The sequence below is a fragment of the Dermacentor variabilis genome, chromosome 7 (assembly GCF_050947875.1).
Source record: "Dermacentor variabilis isolate Ectoservices chromosome 7, ASM5094787v1, whole genome shotgun sequence".
In the NCBI taxonomy this organism is placed as follows: Eukaryota; Metazoa; Arthropoda; class Arachnida; order Ixodida; family Ixodidae; genus Dermacentor; species Dermacentor variabilis.
In genome coordinates, this window is record NC_134574.1 from 70,756,337 (window position 1) to 70,776,572 (window position 20,236).

The following is a 20,236-nucleotide window of genomic DNA, read 5'->3' on the forward strand; positions in this document are numbered from 1 at the left end:
AGTCCTTAAAAGCTGATTGTGCCTCTCTAAGTGAGTGAACGAGAATACCTTCATAGATTTCTAAAGAGTTCGTGGCAAATAACCGCTCGAGGTACCGATTGCAGAAAAATGATGCTCCGGTACGGCGTTTGCGCTGGAACGATAACATGATATCATTGATCATTCGCTGAAAACGACCACCAGATTAAGTTAGCCTGCACTGTAATTATGTAAAATATGTAAATTACCTAGAGTCGTGCGAACCTCTCACTAGAAGCGAATGAAACCTAGGCCCCCTGTCTCTGTGGGCGCAGTTCACCTAGTCTTCCCAGTGCGGCTACGCCACCTATTATTTGAAGGCCGTGTGAGAACTCTTGAAGGTATATGTGTTCAGTTTTGCCTGAGTTGTGCGAGTAGGGGCTTTAAATAGACTTGGTTGTGGCGTATTGCCTGGACAGCAGTGTTGCAGTGGATGTTTAGTGCACCAGATTTTGAATTTCCGTTTTGCGTGAGCTGGACGGTAAACCTACTTAAATCTATATTGTCTTGTAATACCCACTCTGTCAATCCAAGTATACTGTATGGCCCAGTACGCTGACTTAACCATCACGATTGATTTACACTCGGCCTCCTTTATCGTTCAGTTGATGACGCAACTGTGCTGTTTATCTTTATGTTTGATCAAATTTTCCCCTCTTCCATGCTGGCAATACTAGTTTTACTCTTCGATAATACAATGCACTCCTTAATATTTTCGTAAACTCCACATTTCACATATAAAATCTTTGGCTGTTTTTCACTTTCACCCGCTAGGGAGAACCACCGTCCGGGTGGTCTGCTTCCCTGGTCATGCACGCTTGCTGGCCGGAGCGTTAGTATACTCTGCTAGCTTCTTCGTGCGCATTCTTGTAATGTGCAGTATTCTCCGAGTCAAGCCGGTTTTCTGTATCTGCTTCTCTACGTTGAAGGAACAGGGCCTCGATGCGATCTCTCTCCGCTCAGAGAAGAAGAGTGCATTGGGGTGACAAAGCTAAAGGCGTGGATATACGTAGTCCGGCGGAAGGAAAGCGCGGTTCACTGCGTGGAGCAGTTACGCTACATCGGCGAAAATTGGACGTTCTACAGTCTAGCGTGGCTGTCGCGGGGATGTAGCATGTCCTATCTCACGCCGGAGCCGCTGGAGCAGAGTGCGTCACGCACTATTTTGGCTGACCAGCCCCATGGTGGCCTGTATATAGTTCGAGTTCACAGGAGCGATCTTGTTGAGTTTGCGCCTTCGACAAACAACAAAACGCTCGCTCGCCGCGCACTTGCGCGTTTGCACTGCGGCCGGTCACGTTTACCATGCAGGGTTACGTTTTTGCGACTTTAGCGTCTCCGACACGACGGTTCCGACTTCACCGGCAGCTGCCTGGTACTCTGGGAGCGCTGGACTTGTCGACCGAGCCGACAACTACCGCCATCTGTAGGAAACGATGAGGTAGCTGAGGCTCGGCACGGCCTGACTAGAGGGGCATACCTTCTTGGCCGGCCGTGTCATCGGCGTAAAGGGCGCGTAAAGTTACGGCCAGACAGGCCGAAATCCTGCCGTGGTAATGTTTCGTCCATTTCGTCCTGGTGGCATCGCATTCTTACATGGCTTGCCACAGCATCTGCATCATGGCCAACGCGTCGCGTCTCCTTCGTGACAAATGCAGCATGCGGTTCCTGCTGACAGCACTTCTGGCCCTGTGTCGCAACGGCTTTGGTTCATCTACTTCGACGGGTCCAATGTAGAAACATGCGAAATGTCTGTAAGATGATGCACAATTGGATATGATCGATTGAGAATATCGCCCCTGAATACAACTTACATTAGCTTTTTGTGCACCATCACGGCTTATAATACTTATAGCTTCACGAGAAAGCGTTTCAAAACTAGATCCTGCATAGGAAAATGAGTGTGCTCGCTAAATGTAGCTTACGTAGCTTCATCAAATGCAGCTTTCATGCTTTTGTGCGCGTAGGTTTCAGGCGTGGTGCAGGTTTGCGTTCTGAAAGGCGGGATAGGAAATGTGTTCGACATTCCGCTACGCAGCGTCAGGTACTGCACAGGCATCGCTCGTATTCCAGTAAGTGCTCGATCACCCGACAGCCAGGCAACGCGTCGTCATTCTTGCAACAGCTCAAATCACGTTTCACTCCATCAACTTGCATATCACCCATCACCTTGCATATGTTGAGCGACCGACGCGCGTGAGCGCCTAGGCGCAACTGACAGGTCATTATTCGTGTACGTTTCCAAAACGTTCGCCTTAGCCGCATCATTGCCGCTCACCGCCAGATGCACGCGTTGCCTGCTTAGGCGCTATTTAAAGGCTGCCGATAAAAAAATTATCCAATTATCAGTGCTGCCGCTTCGCCAAGAATACATTGATAGTATTTGCTAAGCATTCATGTGGACTTTAACCCAAGTGAAATTTCGTTGCAGTTGGCCTTTAAGCACATGTAGGGAATGCACTGACCAGAGAAAAACTTTGGATGCACAGGGGTAACATAGCAAAAGATTGACGCCTCTGTTAATGTACGGCGTAAGATTGCTACTAGCCAAAATATATGCCAAATATTAGTGTTGCGTCAAGTAATGGCTGTAGTTAGTCCGGCAAGCTACGTTTACAGTTGCATGAATACAATTTCTTGAACTATTGGATAAGTATGTGTATTTTTTAAACAAGTTAATCGAAATTGAAAGAGCGGTTTGTATGATAGCTCCACATTTTATCGCTGATTTCACTGATACCTTCCTTTGTATGTTGTTTTTTTTATCGGAAGGAACTGCTTATGCAAGTTACGCGTATTTTCTTTGCCGTATTTTAGGCGAGCATTTTTGAACAACGTCACCGTAATCATACGAGACTTTCTATACTAGTAAACTTTACTTTCTCAACTGAGATTCGACGTGCACCACTAAAACGTTATGAAAACCAAAGAGACACTTATGTCCCACGGCGTATTGTACCTTTATTCCATTTCGGCGACTTCGCAATGGCCAAAACGGGTCTCTTCTTTCGGGTTAGAAGAATGTCGACTTGTAGGTCGTGAAACTTCCTCATGTAATTCCTCTTCAGTAACCCAGAAAATGTCGGGAATGCGTCCGTCCACGGCAGGTAGCGTGTCTGGTACACGTTGGCACCCTGGACTTGAAGGTGGTATGCTGCGAAATGTGTTTTTATAATACAATGTTGTACAACTGTCAGTCGGCCTAACAATTCAAAAATTCATATTTTCTAAGTTTATTCTCGCATGGCCGGACACGTAAGAGGAACCTGCCTTAACATTATTTGAGTCACGGTATGAAAGTGTGCGCAATTTATTTATTTACCTATGGCGCACGCAGAATGAATATGCCTATAGCATGACCACGCATTGAATAAAGGGAGCCTTTATAAGTAAAGATCGTAGGTTATCTGTAAGCTCCTATGGAAATATAGCATCACCATCAGCCTATTTTATGTCCACTGCATAACGAAGGCCTCTCCCTGCGATCTCCAAATACCCCTGTCCTGCGACAACCGATTCCAACTTGCGCCTGCGAATTTCCTAATTTAATCACCAAGCCATGTTTCCTGTTGTCTTTGACTGCACTTCCCCTCTCTTGAAACCCATTCTTTAACTTTACTGGTCCACTGGTTATCTGGTCCACTGGTTACTGGTTATCTATCGTACGCATCACCTGGCCTGCCCAGCTCCATTTTTTTCTTTTAATGTCAATTAGAATATCCGATATTACCGTTTTCTGTGTGATCCATACCGCTCTCTTCCTGTCTCTTAACGCTAGGCCTAAGATTCTTCGTTCCATCGCTCTTCGCGCGGTCCCAAACTTGTTCTCGAGCAAAGTTGTTGCCCCATATATAAGCACCGGCAGAATACATTTATTGTATACACTTATTTTCAATGATAGTGGCAAGCTTCGAGTCAGGATCTGGCGATGTCCGCCGTATGCACACCAAGACATTTTTATTATTCTATAAATGTCCTTCTCATGATCAGGGCTCTCTGTGACTAATTGACCTTCGTAAAAGTAAACCTTCATAGACTCTAAAGGCTGATTGGAGATACCGAACTCTTGTTCCCTTGCCAGGCTACTAATAATTATCTTTGTCTTCTGCGTATTAATCTTCAACCCCACTCTTATACTTTCTCTCTTAAGGTCCTCAATCATTTTTTGTGATTTGACCCCAGTGTTGCTGAACAGGATGATTTCATCTGCAAACCGAAGGTTGCCGAGATATTCGGTGTTGATCCTCCCGCTAAGCCTTCCCAGTTTAATAGCTTGAATACTTTTTCAGAGCATGCCGTGAATAGTGTTGGAGAAATTGTGTCTCCCTGCCTGACCCCTTTCTCTTTAGGTATCTTTCTACTTTTCTTGTGGATAATTAAGGCAGCTGTGGAATCTTTGTACATATTTTCTAAGATATTTACTTATGAATCCTGTACTCCTCCATTACCTAATGCCTCTATGACTGCTGGTATTTATCCTCCTGAGACCCCGCTATGGGGATTTGTCCAATATATTGGACATTCAGATATGAGACAGTACTCCTGTGACAAGGCTTTCATCCTCATAAAACCGCACTGTACAACTTATTGGACACCTGCTTGCGCCATCTATGCAGCATTGATGAAAATACATTGTTCAAATTCTCGCCGAAACAGTTTCACAATGGCGGCATTAAGCGGCGCGGCGTTTTACGGCAGCTGCCGGAGAAGTAAGCACTGTTTCTCGTATTTCGACCTGCGTTTAGGGCATATCTTTGATTTTATATTAAAGTTAATACAACAGCGTACGCGCAGAATACAAAATTTTAACTGTTGGCGCGCTTACCTCTTTTTACTCTTCCTTTGATTTCGCGTGTCCATTACGTTGGACACTAGGACTCAACCCGGTTATTTTGACCGCGCTTTTGCGATGGCCTTGTTATGAACAGCAGGCGAGTACTGTTGGCGTTTGGCGGCTTGTGGACGAAATCGCGTCGCTTTTTTTCTTCGGGGGACCGGCCTCGCGTGTCTGATGAATTAAGCCAATAACGTTTCTTTTTTCAATCCATGGCTTGGACCCGCAAGCCACCTACTGTCGCAGGTGGTCTCATAAGGGAAAAACATATCAATGTCCCTCTACCAGATATTGTTCGCATGTACAACTTCAACATGGGCGGTGTTGACAAGGCAGACCGAATGATAAGTTACTACATGATAAAAGCAGGCGTCAACAAGTGGACAATCAGAGCCATCTTTCACCTCTTCGACATTGCCCTCAACAACTTCCGGGTGCAGAACAGGCAGGACATACGCTCCCTAAAGAAACAGCGGAAAGAAATTCTCAAATATATGCAGTTGCACCAATCTGTTGCTGAGACTCTCATGGCTCAAGGGAAAAAGCAGGATGAAACGGAGAGTGAGAACGAAGCCGAGTCGCACCCGCCATCAAAGCTGGCTCGGCTGTCTCCTCGAGAACGCCAAGAGCACTACCCACTACTCAATACTGGCAGACACTGCAAAAGCTGCCCGTTGCAGACTACAGGGCTGCGACATGAAAACAAAGTTCTTTTGCACCAAATGTCGCCTCTTCTTCTGCATCACCAAGGACAAACGTGTTTTGAAATTGCCCACGGGAAGTGAACACAAGAGCAAAATTTTTTTTAAGCAGAGGAATGCTCTTCTTATGTACTTTATTGACTACTTTGCCTTTTGAGTTACTAAAATATTTTTGCACACGAGTTTTGCGTAATATCTGCGGTACGTCATTACGTGCGCGCTGGGTGAAGAAAGACCGGGTAGCATCCCAGTGTCCAATATATTGGACATCGCGCTGAGCTGAAATTATCACGGCTATTGAAAAAACATTTAACACTTTTCACCTTCATAACCATACTTATTTATTCTGAAAGTTTGGGAAAAATCTGTGCACCCAAATGCATCCCGGGTCTCAGGAGGTTATACTGATTCAAATGCATGTTCGCAATCTATGAAAGCCATATAGAGGTTTATTGTACTCTGCATATTTCTCGATGGCCTAATTGATGACATGGATGTGATCCATTGTAGAGTATCCCTTTCTGAAACCTGCCTAAAACCTTGGTTGACTAAAGTCCAGTGTTGCCCTAAGTCTATTTGAAATTATCTTGTCGATTATTTTATGGAATACTGGACGGAAGCTAATGTGCCTATACTTTTCAATTCTTTAACGTCTCCCTTTTTGTGGATTAGTATAATGGTAAAATTCTTACAGTTCTCTGGAACCCTGGAACTGGTGAGACATTTTGTATAAAGGACCACAAGCTGTTCAAGGATGATATCTCCTCCATATTTGATTAAATCGACTGTTATTCCATCTTCTCCTATCGCTTTTCACTGGTTCATGTCTTGCAAGACCCGTCTAACTTCATCGCTAGTTATAGGAGGGACCTTTGTATCCTGTTCATTAGTACTTCGAATGGAGGTAGCGTGGCTGCTCTGGGTACTGTACACGTTGGTATAGAAATCTTCTGTTGCTTTTCCTATATCGTCGAAATAGCTCTAGCCCCTTCTTTTCTTTCAGTGCATACACCTTGGTTTGTTCGATGCTAAGTTTCCTTTTTACTGTTTTTATACTGTGTCCATTTTTTACTGCTTCATCAGTCTTTGTCACGTTTTAATGTCGAATATTACTTACTTTCTTCTTGTTGATCAGTTTTGCCAGTACCGAGAATTTTATCTGATCTATTGAGTTGGACACTTTCATTCTTTGTCATTTCTTTATGAGGTCCATCGTTGCTTGGCCGAGCTTACCTACTGGTTGCCTTGGTTCCTTAGCTCCTACGTCAACTGCTCCTTCTTAAGCCAGTCTAGTTACGGTTTCGTCCATTACCTCTATGTCATTTTCATCCCTCTGTTCTAAGGCTGAATATTTTTTGCAAGCACTAGCCAGAATTCGTCTTCTCTTACCATCACTGCATTTAGGTTGCCCTGTTTCTTCTTGACTAATTTCATTTTCTCTCTTCAAATGGCGAGAAACTCTAGACCTCACTAACCTATGGTCACTGCCCTCTACTCTACCTAACACTTCTATATACTACACTATGCTGGAATAGGCAGACAGTATGAGGTGTATTTAATTTCTTGTTTCACTATTACGGCTTTTCCAGGTGCACTTTCTGTTGCTATGCTACCTGAAGAAGGTGTTCATTATTCGCAGCTGATTCCTCTTCCGCGAATTCTACCAGCATCTCTCCTCTAGTGTTTCTAGAATCGATGCCGTGGTTACGAACTGCTTGTTCACCAGCCTGTTTTTTGCCCACGTTTGCGTTGAAGTCGCCAATGACTAGAGTATATACTGAGTTTGCACTTCTCTCATCAGTAATTCAACATCTTCATAAAACTGTCCTTTTTTTTCATCCTCATGAGCGGAGGTTGGAGCGTAGGCTTGTAATACCTTTACCCTATACCTCCTATTTAGCTTCGTTACGACTACTGCTACCCTTTCATTGATAGTGTAGAATTCGTCAACGTTGCCCGCTATTTCCTTATGGATTAGGAATCCTACCCCGTATTCCTTCTTATGTGAGATTCCTCTATAGCAGAGGACGTGACCGTTATTCACTACTGAATAAGCGTCACCAGTTCTGACCTCACTAATGCCAATAATATCCCACATAATGCCTGACAGTTCCTCAAAGACTCCTACTAAGCTAGCTTCACTCAAAAGGGTTCGTGTGTTGAACGTTGCCAGGTTCAGTTTCCAGAGGCGGCTAGTCCAAGTCCAGAGATTCTTAGCACCCTCTGCTGCGCTGTATTTCTGGCGGCCGCCTTCGTCGGATGCACCGCAGCTGCTGGGAACTGAGGGCCGTGGGTTGATTGAAGAACTCGTTCGGGAGGTAGTGGCTGAATACTGCACCAGGGAGGCCAACTCCTCGTCTGGTCAGGGAGTGTCTGTTGTTGAAGCTCAGTGGACCTTCTTAATATGGTTGCACCTGTACTAGCATAGCCCCACTGGCTGTCGGCATTTTATGCCTGTGTCAGGCGCCATTCCAAGCCTGGATATGCAGTGCACTGGAATAGGAAAATATGGCCAAAGCGAATATTCTTTTTTTTTACTTGATGTGGGAAATATCAATGTGAACCTTCGCAGTCTATGGCAAATGCTTAAGTGTAGAGTAAGAAAAATCCAATGAAGTGCTGCTGAAATTATGCAAGTAAAAAAAATTTCCGACAATAGCACAAATATAGGCAGAGCTCTTCTATTTATTATAGGATTTTGTTTTACTTGCATAACTTCGGCAGCACTTCGTTGGATTCTTTTTTATTCTACGCTTAAGCATTTGTCATAAACTTAGAAGGCTGACATTGATATTTACCACATCAAGCAAAAAAAGAAGATTAGCAAATCACTAAAGGCACAACTTTAGCAGCACTTTGTCCTAAAACAATAGCTTGCTTTCGTTGTTCACAGTAAGTATGGCTTAGATCACGAGCCTAGTACAACGTTTAGAAATATTCATAGAACTGACCGGTTCGAATACTGTTGATATCTCGCGTGGACACTGACTCTTGCGCTGCTGAGGATAATATGGTTGCGTTCTAATATAGGAACGGTTATGTATCCCAAGCATGATCATGAGCTCTTATTGAATGTCGCCGATAGCCAGGCAGCCACCTACAGATCTCTCGAATTGGCTCTTCCTTACGGTAACTATTGGCGTTTCATTGTATCACACCGTGGTATGGTCGGCTGTTAGTTGCGCTTCTCTGATAATGTCGACCGTCTCTTTCAAATGCTCTCCCTGCCCTGCATATTTTCGACTGCATATCGATGTTTCGGCAGAATCTTTCCGGTATTGCCTACGTCTACTGAACCGCCATTCCTTTCACATGTCTAAAGATACCATATTACTCAACAAAGCGCGGACAATACTGGTAAGAAAACATGTCAGGCGATGTGGTGCAAACTCTTCCCTGTTACACACATCAAGTTTGTATCTGTTAATGATGTTAAATTGGAAAACAAATTAAGCTTAAGGCTCCACAAGAACTATACCTCAGCGGCCTACGGTTCCGATAGGATATTGTTCTCTTCAGCAACGTTGGGGATCATTTCATCAAATAATTGATGACTAACTTAAATAGCCAACCCCTTTGTGCATAGTTACAAGTGAAATGTTAAGTTATTTATTTTTCAAGCTATTCAAAAGTGTATTTTGCTAGCACGAGGATTCGAATGGAACCATTGGCATGAGCAGAAAACTTCCAGATGAAATAAAAAGGCCTAAACCACGTATGGCAAGCAATATTGAGTCACTAAGACGTCTTACCGTAATTCATATAAGTAAAGGTATGCAGCCTGAGCATTCTGCTAGGGCTAACCAATAGGGACGCAACTCGGAGGATAACAGAACCGGCTGCGAAAGATCTCGCGCGGCTAGTCTTGCTACGGGTGCTCAGTGAGACAGTTCTCAACAAAAGATGCCGTTTTGCCACAGTGGATGCACTCAGTTTCTTGCACGATGCAAGAATAGGACGCGCAGGCCACCTCGAGTCGTAAGCGGTGTAGGAGCGCTTCTGATGTGCTGTACATGTTCGTGCTTACATAGAAGCAAAATAAAAAGGGGCAAATGCTACACGATAAAGACGACTTCCCACGAGCACCAAGCCACATTGCACAGCATAACTTGCATCGAATGCGGCAAAGACGGCGCCTAGCGTCCGATAGCTATAGGCCAACAGATGTCCGCGTGTGTATTTGCCTCGTAATGTAGCAATCGTGAAACAAAGCACTGTGGGGCTACCATAAATACGAAATGGCGCGACGAATTTGGAAAATTGTAATGGTGCCACCTATAACGTTTGTGCAATTCTGCGCTATATATCAGAAATCTTGTCGGGGTTCGAGATGTACCAAAAGCGGTGGGCCGACTGGCTCTAGAGGCCCACGGCAAAACCTCAGTTGAGGGAGTGCAAAGTTACATGCATTGGGCTTCTTTTGAAATGTGAGACTTGCAGAGCAAGATTAGTTTTGAAGAAAGACTAAGGAACATGGATGAAAACAAATGGCTGACTAAAGTGCACAAATATATGTCCCTCCATAGCGTGGACGCGGCATGCAGGAATAGGTGAACAGAGTTGGCAACCAAGCACAAAGTCTATTAAAGCGCCAACAGACAAGCTGAACTCCTTAAAAAGGAAGTGACAGAAAGAGAGATGGTAAATTGCATGCAAACCATGGAAAGAAAAGAGCCATGTATATATGCAAAAATGGCACAAAAAAAATCACGAGGGAAAGTAAGTGTAGTAGCGCAAAGGGGAGTGGCCTTGCTCTTTGAAGCCCGAGCTGGCTGGAATCCACTGTAAATGACCTAACCACATGATAAAATGAGAGTATTAGTGTTTTAGTAATTTCATACGACAGTGAGAAAGAGCAGCACTGAAAAAAATGCGTTAGTGCCACTACGACTCTATTACAACCAAAGAACATGCACAAGATTTGTACAGCATCACATCTTCAACAAACTCCACAGCTTCAAGAAGCTGCCATTGTACAGCTGTCACTGTGGATGACGTGGGACAGTCAAGAATGTTCTCCGTCTCATGCGCCGGAATGTGGAAAAGCAGCCGTCGAACTGGTATTTCTTCATTTATTAAGTTTAAAAGTGAAACTTTCTTATAACTCATTTAAGCCGGCTATATTACAGTTACCAGTCACATTGGCAGATGGATCATGCAGAAATACTAGTTGACCCTGCACTATGTTTTTTTAGCGAATGTTCTTTTTCTGTTCGCATGTGCTATACAGCCAGAAATTAGGCCTTTGGATGTTATGGAGTTGACATCGTTTCAGGACCTGGAAAACGCAACTCACAGAGAAGCTAGTCAAGGTGTCAAATATAGGTTGAATTCAGTTGGACGACGTTATGCAAGCACGACCCCCGCAAGTGACGTACGTCCCACGCGCACGCAGGTGTGAGGGAACAAAGCATACAACTTTATTCTCCAAGGCCGTCCGCCAAGCGCAAGTCCATTATTCAACTAAAAAAATGTTTAAAGATAACTTGCGTCAGAAAATGTGTAAAGGACGACTTAAAAACAAGCAGAAGACACTATAGCTTGGTATTGTTATCCGAAAGTACGAGAAAACATAATTCTGTTACGCGGAAACTAAAACAGAGTCCCCCCTTCGAGCTGCCGCCTTTTGGTGAACACGCCACTAAAGATCCAGACCAACTAGAGACTAACAGTTCTTCTGTAAAACAATTTAATGAATTACCTAGTAATAGGATGTCTGACTGAACACTACTGCAAGATGATCAAAGTGGCAGACGGGCTGAAAATATTTTACGGTCCACCAACTTTGATAAAAAAAAAAGAACAGCTTGTGCACTAATAGCAAAGCGCATACAAATTCAATTGCTGACAGAAGAGCCCATGGCTTTGAAAACGAAAGTCGGGAGAAGCGGTGAACGCTACGCAGGCAAGATGTAATATTTGTCGCTTCTGTTGCAACACGAAAACAGACGTATTGAAGTAGAGGCGGTGGGATCCTGCTAAAGAATATCAACATCACGGAGCTTGAACTTCAGTGGTGCGCTCACACACCGATGCGAAAGCAGCTGATAAAACTCAGCAATCTGATATGACATCAACATAGCATATGGAAACAGATTCATTGGTGGAATCACAGTAAAAATTGGCTGCATGCTCGCTGTCGGCTTGCTCTTGCGATATGTAGGAAGGAGGTGTTTTTTGGCGAATGATTGCTTGTATTGCTCACTGGGGCAGTATTTGATTTAATAATATTTCGGCTCTGATACAACTGCCCTTTTCACCATCAAATTATAGCGAAAAGAGTGCGTTTGCGTATCAGTAGGTGATGAGACGAGCGAGCATATTTCATCGAAAGCCTATCAAGACGTCCATGGTAGACATTTCACGCGCTGGGCAACACAAGTAGGGCGTCCGAGAGCTGCAGGGGAACGTAGGTGCCCTTCCTCAATTCGGCGAACGTGCAGGCTACGAGAGCGACAGTGTAAATGTGGTGTGCTAAATACGAAAAAGAGACAAGCGTCAAGCCTGCACTTAGCCTCCCTTCACGTAAGATAGAACGGCGTACGCACTCGTCGGAAAGAACAGGATGTTTTGCTAAAGCTAAGCTGTCTGACTGCGATACGTAGGCGTATTTAAGCGAGCTCTTTTTCCAGAGCGATAGCGCAGAACTTTGTGAGTGGTGCAAATCGCTGAATGAATGTCGCACCTCCGAATAGCTAACGAGGTGAGAAGCGCCGGGAGAGAAGCTTTTGACTACCTCGAGCGCATGTAGTTCCTAGTTACTAGAACATCTACGTTGCAATCGTACTGCAATACGTTTTCGCACATATGCGGACGCAGTGACCTCGTATTGTAATCTGTGAGGTGTAAAATTTTCCTTGCCTACTAGCTATAGTTAAAGACACTATTCATTGCCTGTTCTATCTATCAGCGCCTCTGGAGTGACCTATCTTCTCAGCTTATGATTCCGCTCTCTTCCTCGTTGTCGGGTTTTGGATTGAATTCTGATATAAGTGACCATTCACGGTTGCTTTTGATCGCTGACGCATTCGTCAAAAGTGCTTTCATCAGAACTCCAATTACTCACGCCGTCCTAAGCGATGCGCATCTTTTGCTTGCTCAGCTACAAAATTGCCTGTCTGTGGCACACTCCAAATGATTGTAACTGAGACGCCCATAAAAACAAAACAAAGTATGGCATGAACTAGGTTATGTGCGTTCACACACATTCTATATTGACATGCTAATTCCCATTTAGTCTCGTTAAGCACAGCTGAAACGAGAAATGCGCACCTCGTTCCTTTTTCGCTTACTTATTCATTGCATAGACAAGGCCAAATAAGAGAAAGTGAAAGTGGCGCGGGTGCACAAAATGCTATCTCTGAATGTTCTTTGCATAACTGCATGCATGTTGTCCTTTTGTGTGTTACTACTTGTGTGTGGGCAAAGTCCGAATTATGCACCCAGTATATTTAGGAAGGCAGCAAAATACAAACGTTGACAGCATACATATTTTTTCCACCGTTCCCAGAGGAAACGTGATGCACAGGAACAGCTGGCCATTCTCTCGACCGTTGGCAGGATATTCATAACCGTTGTTCACGTCATCCACGAACCTTGGAACGCTATGCTGAAGCCACACTGCGCCCATGTCCAATCCTTTACCTGCCAAGAGCACGCCTGCAACATAATCAGGAATGCTAGTGGCTTATTTTTTTTCTTTGCTGAGCTCCAAAGACATATCTGTGGTAGACTATGAAAAAAAATCGCATAAGGTCTCTAATTTGCATAAATAGTCTATAATTTTCCTCACTTGGCTTCCAAGTTACCTTGAGAGATGGGCACAACAACATAAGTGAATAAAATTCAAACTCGCATGCAAAACACTGGCGAACATGGTCGACATTCTGTACCTGGTGCTGTTGCTAGCAAGCAAAAGTAGCCTTTAGTTAAAAAGCTCAAGAGATGCCGCCTACCGACAGTTGCGGCGATCCATTTCTATTTCAAAGGAGATTGTGCCACGACTACGAACTTGGACAATCGTCTACAAAAAATTGGCAGTCACATTAGCCTACGCTAAAGAGGATGAAGGCGAAAGCCTGCACGCTCCCGAGATATTCATTACATTAGTTGACATTTTTATTCTAATGCGTTGTTGCTTTTTGTTTTTCCCGCCGAAGGTTGTAGGTTCGAGTGCCCTAATTACCTCCCCCAAATTAACTGTGTTTTAATGAACTTCGTCCTAATTACCACCAACGGTCGTGGGTTCGACTCCCAATTTTGGTGCCATAACACCAGACGGCCTAGTTTTCGCAACGCCGGACGGTGAAATTTCTGTCCCATGGGCCCTATCTAAGGATTTCGCCTTACAACAAAACACAGCTCCGCCGGTGGGTTCAAACGATTGCAACAACTGAAACGACCGTACCTACGAGACACTGTGTGTTGTACACGGGCGCGGCGGCTAACTCAGAAGGAGGACAAATAGCCCTCTCAAGTCCGACCCACGCTGAGATCCAAGCTACTCGCAGCTATCAAACGGAATTTACAGACCCTTCATTATTTGAGCTGCAGGTTACACACGATGCGACAGAGATCCTTGTCAACTTACTTAACATATACGGAACCCCCATCTATACTAAGAGCCTCGGCGTAGTTAATCATCTGAAACAAGTAACAAAAACGTTGTGTATTTGAGGAGATACACGAAATTCACAAAGCCTACAAGTGTCAACATTGCTGTCCGCTGAGTGCAGACGCATGGTCTTGACCACCACAATGACCTTGTAGGCCGCATTGCTCACTCTTTCTTGACACCCGTAACTCTTCCTCTTTTCCTTCCCTCTGACCCCCGTTGTGTTCTCATTGCCCGAAAATTCATCCTACACGCGTGTCCTCAACCTCCCTCGTGTCTGCTCCTTTCCCCACAATGTTTATCGTGCGGAGGAAATCTCTCTCCGGAGGCTTCGGGCCGGGGCGGCCCTTACACCAGCCATCACTTGTGCTTGGGGTCAACCATACGAAGGCATTGTCCAGTGACCGGCGTGCAGTTCCCTCGTGTCTGCAGCGGATGCCGGCACCTACTTAGGACGTCCTCTGGGACAAAGACTATTCGTGAAAGTGTTCTTATATGTGTGAAATCGCACAGTGATCACGTCGAAGACTACGGAAGATGGATAACCGACAACAGATTTTCTAAGTCACTGTTGCAGTATCTCTGTGAAACGGGCCTCCATGCATATGTTCAGATTCATGATGACGTTGTTGCGCGTGGCAACCCAAGCGAAATATCTCCAAATATTGTTTCTTAATGTCAGCTTAAAGTAATGTTTAAGGTATTGTGTACGATTGCCCTCCAAAATATTATTTCGCTATCATTTTCGATCACGTACACTTGATTCAAATTAACGTTAATGTTTGTGCCATAAATTCATGAATGCCTATTTAGCCTACAAAATGTAGCTAATATTTTTTTTTACTGCAGAGGCACTATTCTTTTATAACTGAATTTAATTTTCTTATGTTTCCTTTTTTCTCACTTGCCTGCCTTTGACGCGAACTCAGGCCAGAGGCACTTGCTTATTGGAAAAGACCAGCAAGTTCTCGGTAAGTCCTAATTTTTTGCAAATGACCTCGGACGCGTAAATTTTGACCAGCGCATGCTGGCTGCGGGAAGCTGAGGAAGTGCTATTTTCTCGGACTTCTGGCATGCCTTACCGCTAAAATACAGTCACATGCTCTATAAAGTGGCCCTATAGCACATAACTTTCTATATATGCGATAGCTAACTCGAATTTACCTCTAACTACTCCATTGAACGGTTTTGGGCAGGAGCACGTAGGACTTCAAAAAGCAATGCACAACTACACTTTCTTTTTTTTATTAATAACATACATGCAGGTACACCGGAGCACCTGGTACCACTTAAATGTCAGACAGCTGAGAAGAAGGGGAGGAAAGCCGCTGCTGTGCAGCTTGACACTGCTCCTATTCCCCAAATAAGTCCATCAACAGCGGCGGAAAACACACGAAATAATAAATGGAGCAAAGCGCCACATATTTCTTACAGACGTGTTGACAAACAACATGCCAGTGCCGGCATCAACCTAGAAAAAGTAAACCAAATGTCGTAACAAAGAAAGCAAGAAATAAAGAGACGGCAATGGTTCGAACACTACAAGGAAAGTATGTCGCAAAAATGCTGTTCTACCATCGCTATACGATATATTTTTTATAACTCAGGTTAAAAAAAAAACCTGTTCAGAGTTTTTGGCAGTGCTAGAATATGTGTATATTCAGGATGTCTCGTTTTTGTAATGAGTGAAATTTACCACTAGATGTGCATTCTCACATAGGAATACCATTCTGTGATGTACTTGCGACTTATGCAACTGAAGAAGAACCGTTTCATAAATGCACGTAATTTTTATGACCCTGAAGCCTTTGAAAAGTTGTTCGAGGCTGACGAGAATGATACATTAGCTACTATTCTGAGTGCACCTTCTTGCAATATTGCTAGCCTAATATTTGTTGTTGTCGTAGTCGGCCATAATAAATGAGAGTAGTTAATGTTTGAGTCAAAATGAGGATAGTATATCAACAGCTAAGTTTATTTGGGCAACATAAAGTGCAATTTTGTCAACACACCTACAGTTCGAGAAAGCTTGGTTTCTAGATGTTGAATATGCATGTTGCATAGCATGGCTTGGTTAAAGAAGATTCCCATCGTGTTTACATCCCATATTTCGATTATATTATTAGAAAGAGAACGACAATTGTTCATTGAGCAGCTAACATTCCTTGCCCGGAATGATATGGCTTTCGTTTTCTTTTGTAAATTTGTAATTGTAAAGAAATTTGTAACGCCCAAAATCGGCATTGTGATGCCGCCGCCAAATTCACGTCTGCCTCTCAGTTCTTGGGATTGCTAAGAAGGCAAACACGTCAGCGCTAGCCCTGAAGCAGTTGTCTCTGCTTCACCTGCACGAGTATTATTTTGGCCGCACACATATGTACGCGCTTGGCTCCACCGATTCCAACAGCTCCACCGGAACAGTGGTTGTTCTATCGGATGTTCCATCGGATTGTTCCATCTTTGCAGTTTAAATACTCTCACAATGCCATGTCGATAGCAGCAGAACTTGCGGATTCTCAAGGTGCACTTATTACGTGCTCCAGCAGCCACTAATCATCAGCGGGTGCCTATGCCACTCTCAGGAACAGATTCTGCGCGGCAACTTCAATCACTTGCTCGACACATCGCACTTCCACGATGGAATTCACCGGGTTTCGCGACCTCACGCTTGCACTCTCTTTACCCTAAATTACGACTTCGCCTGCCTACCGTCGCGGACAACTTTACAACTAGCGGACTCTACCGTCGCGAAACAACTTTACTGTGTCGCATGTGGTTGGGCGTCATATTTACAAATTCCTATTCATTCCGAATAGGAATGGCCAACAGTGCGACGTGCAATTTGTGCGGGCGCGATGAGACTCTCTAGAACACCGTCTGGTTCAGTGCTCATTTTTTGACGCCCAACGACGTAATTTAATGGTAAACTCAGCCGATTAGATAATAGAGTGCTCTTTGGACGAAAAGAATCTGGGACCATGGCCTATGTATTCTTGCATGCGGAAAGCTACAAAAACACTTCTGCAGTTCTTGAAGGCTATTGGACTGTACGAGCACTTACAACAGTAGACATTCCTCTGCGACTGACTCTGTGAATGACTGACTCCTCCCTCCTTTTTATCTATTCCCCTTTCCCCACCTCCAAGCGCAGGGTAGCCAACCGGACGTCCTTGGTTAAATTCCCTACCTATCCCTTTTCGTTTCTATGTTTCTTCTTAATATAGCGTTCCTTTTATGACCGTGCGATTTAAGAAGCGAGAAATCATCTACATCCACGGTGTCTAAATTTTTGATGCAATTTGTTTTTTAGAGAACATTTCTCTAAAACTCTCAGCAGTCGGATAAGTGAAGCGTTTTTCCTTCTGAGAAATGTAATACGAACCCTTTGAGTGTCCTTGTCTTGTGCCGTTAAACTTGTGTGGCAGCTGGTCATTGTAAGCCAAGTATGCAACGTTCTGCAAAAATAAAATTATGATGAGTACTTCAGTATGAAAATTTCATCAGGCAGATTATATGTGCACTTTGTTAGTCATTTAGAGGTACCTTGTCTGTAGTTTCACAAAAGGCTAACCCCTGATGTCTGCGTGTGGGTGCATTCAGAAGATGAGACAATGATTCTTTCACCGTACCTATTACCTTTGTAGAGAAAAATATAAAGATATATGCATATTTGTTGCACACGGTCAAGTCTATGTGAAGCGAAGCTTAAGTAAAGCGGCTAACGGAATGCTCTACAACTAAGCGCGACGTGAACAAATTTCTTTACTTTCCGCCTATGCAGCATGTAATCGCAAGGAATGATTATATTTTTCCAGACTGAAGCTGACAACTTTATCGTTATGCAATGTTTATGTTATGTGCTCCAACATACCCATTCTGGAGGATTATCCAAAAACATGCAGGCACCCAGTGGCATGTACATACCGAATGGTGAAATAAAGAAAAAGTAAACCGAATAATATTTACCATTCTTTGAATAGCTGAATATGCTTCAGAGATATCTGCGAGCCAAAAATATGTGTTTGGCTTTTGCGTAGAAATCGTAGTGGGGCATGCCTATTCTGGACGATTGGCTAAGAACGCGCACAAACTCAGTGTCACGTGCTGAGTGGCTAATTGTAACAAAAATATATTATATGAAAGAATAGATTCAATGTAAAAGACCAGTCCTTTAACAGATGTCTGCTTTGCGATGCCTGTGAGCAGACATTACACCGTACCTTTCTTCCTCGATTTCTGGTGTCTTTCTTAAACTATATAGAACATTAATGATTCGTGGCAAGTAGCATGTCTCTAGACCTTGAGCTAGACAACGTGAAGAGGTTCACATTAATTGCAAAAGAAATCGGAATACATAACCGACTAAATACAAGAATGGACAAATGTACTAATTGCCATTCTGTTAACTATCTTACGGCACATATTGTGATTGATGAAATATGATATGAAATATGAAATTATGAAATATGATGAAAAATTATACATGGGCGTGCTACTTACTTTTGGGCTTAAGTGCATAAGACTATATTGTTTAAAAAGTAAGAGGAGCAAGAGTGCACGTTTAGTGCAGTTATATGCGCTTGATATATGCGCCTATATATCTCGAAACCCGTGCCATTCTCAAAATTACTTCCAAGTAGATATGCCACGCAATCTCGATGGTTGCAATTCGTAATTTGCAATATGTGCAATAAATTAATTATTTAAAACAAAAGTAGTGAGTATTTGTTAATAAGTGCATTATGGCATCTCGATTTCTCGTGAAGGTAATGTCCGCTGCTCCGGGTAATCCAGCTCAAGGAATGTAAATACGCTTTCTCTCGCTGGCGATTTCAAAAAGTGCTGTATATTTAGAAAATAAACGCTCCGGGTGTTAAGGGTGTATATAGGAAGGAATTTTTGCTACACTGATCAGGGGTGCGCATCCTTTGTTATCATCATCAGCAGCAGCCTGGTTATGCCCACTGCAGGGTAAAGGCCTCTCCTATACCTCTCCAACTGCCCCGGTCATGTACTAATTGTGGCCATGTTATCCCTGCAAACTTCTTATCTCATCCGCCCACCTAACTTCTGCCGCCCCCTGCTATGCTTTCCTTCCCTTGGAATCCAGTCCGTAAGAGAGAGAAGTGGTTCTTGTGGGGAAGGAGAAAAGGCTAGCGCTATTTTCTGCAACCCATGCGGGAGCACGGCTCAGCAGGGTAGAGGGGATGGGGTTAAAAGAGAGAGGAAGTAGGATGGAGAAAGGGGTCCGTAACCCTTAATGACATCTTAGTTGAAACCAAGAAAAAGAAATGGGCATGGGCCGGACATATAATGAGGAGGGAAGGTAACCGATAGTCCGTAACCCCTAATGACCATGGGTTACCTTCCCTCCTCATGACATGTCCGGCCCATGCCGCATTTCTTTTTCTTGGTTTCAACTAAGATGTCATTACCTCACGTTCGTTCCCTTACCAAATCTCCTCTTTTCTTATTCCTTAACATTACACCTATCATTCTGCTTTCTATAGCTCGTTGCGTCGTCCTCAATTTAAGTGGAAGCCTTTTCGTAAGCCTCCAGGTTTCTGCCCCGTAAGTGAGTACTGGTAAGACACAGCTGTTATATACTTTTCTCTTGAGGGATAATGGCAACCTGCTGTTCATTATCTCAGAATGCCGGCCAAACGCACCCCAGCCCATTCTTATTCTTCTGATTATTTGAGACTCATGATCCGGATCAAAGGTCACTACCTGCCCTAAGTAGATGTATTCCATTACCACTTCCAGTGCCTCGCTACCTATCGTAAACTGCTGTTCCCTTCCGAGACTGCTAAAAATTATTTTAGTTTTCTACAGATTAATTTTTAGACCCACCCTTCTGCTTTGCCTCTCCAGGTCAGTGAGCATGTATTGCAGTTGGTCCCCTGAGTTACTAAGAAAGGCAATAAAATCAGAGAATCGCAAGTTACTAAGGCATTCTCCATTAACTCTTATTCCCAATTCTTCCCAATACATGTCTATGAACACTTCCTATAAACACGCTGAGAAACACGCTGCGCTGCACTACAAGTTTTGCATTACCTTTCCAGC

General features: G+C 43.8%; 1 protein-coding gene across 1 annotated transcript in view; it reads right to left on the reverse strand.

The window, feature by feature from the left end:
- Positions 1-20,236, reverse strand: part of LOC142586838 (plancitoxin-1-like) — a 110,047-nt gene that overhangs the window by 19,312 nt on the left and 70,499 nt on the right. The window contains exons 3-5 of the mRNA XM_075697705.1: positions 17,550-17,622; positions 13,042-13,212; positions 2,978-3,172 (exon numbers count right to left, since the gene is read on the reverse strand). Of these exons, the coding sequence (XP_075553820.1) occupies positions 2,978-3,172; positions 13,042-13,212; positions 17,550-17,622 (439 nt within the window). The remainder of the gene's footprint in view (positions 1-2,977; positions 3,173-13,041; positions 13,213-17,549; positions 17,623-20,236) is intronic.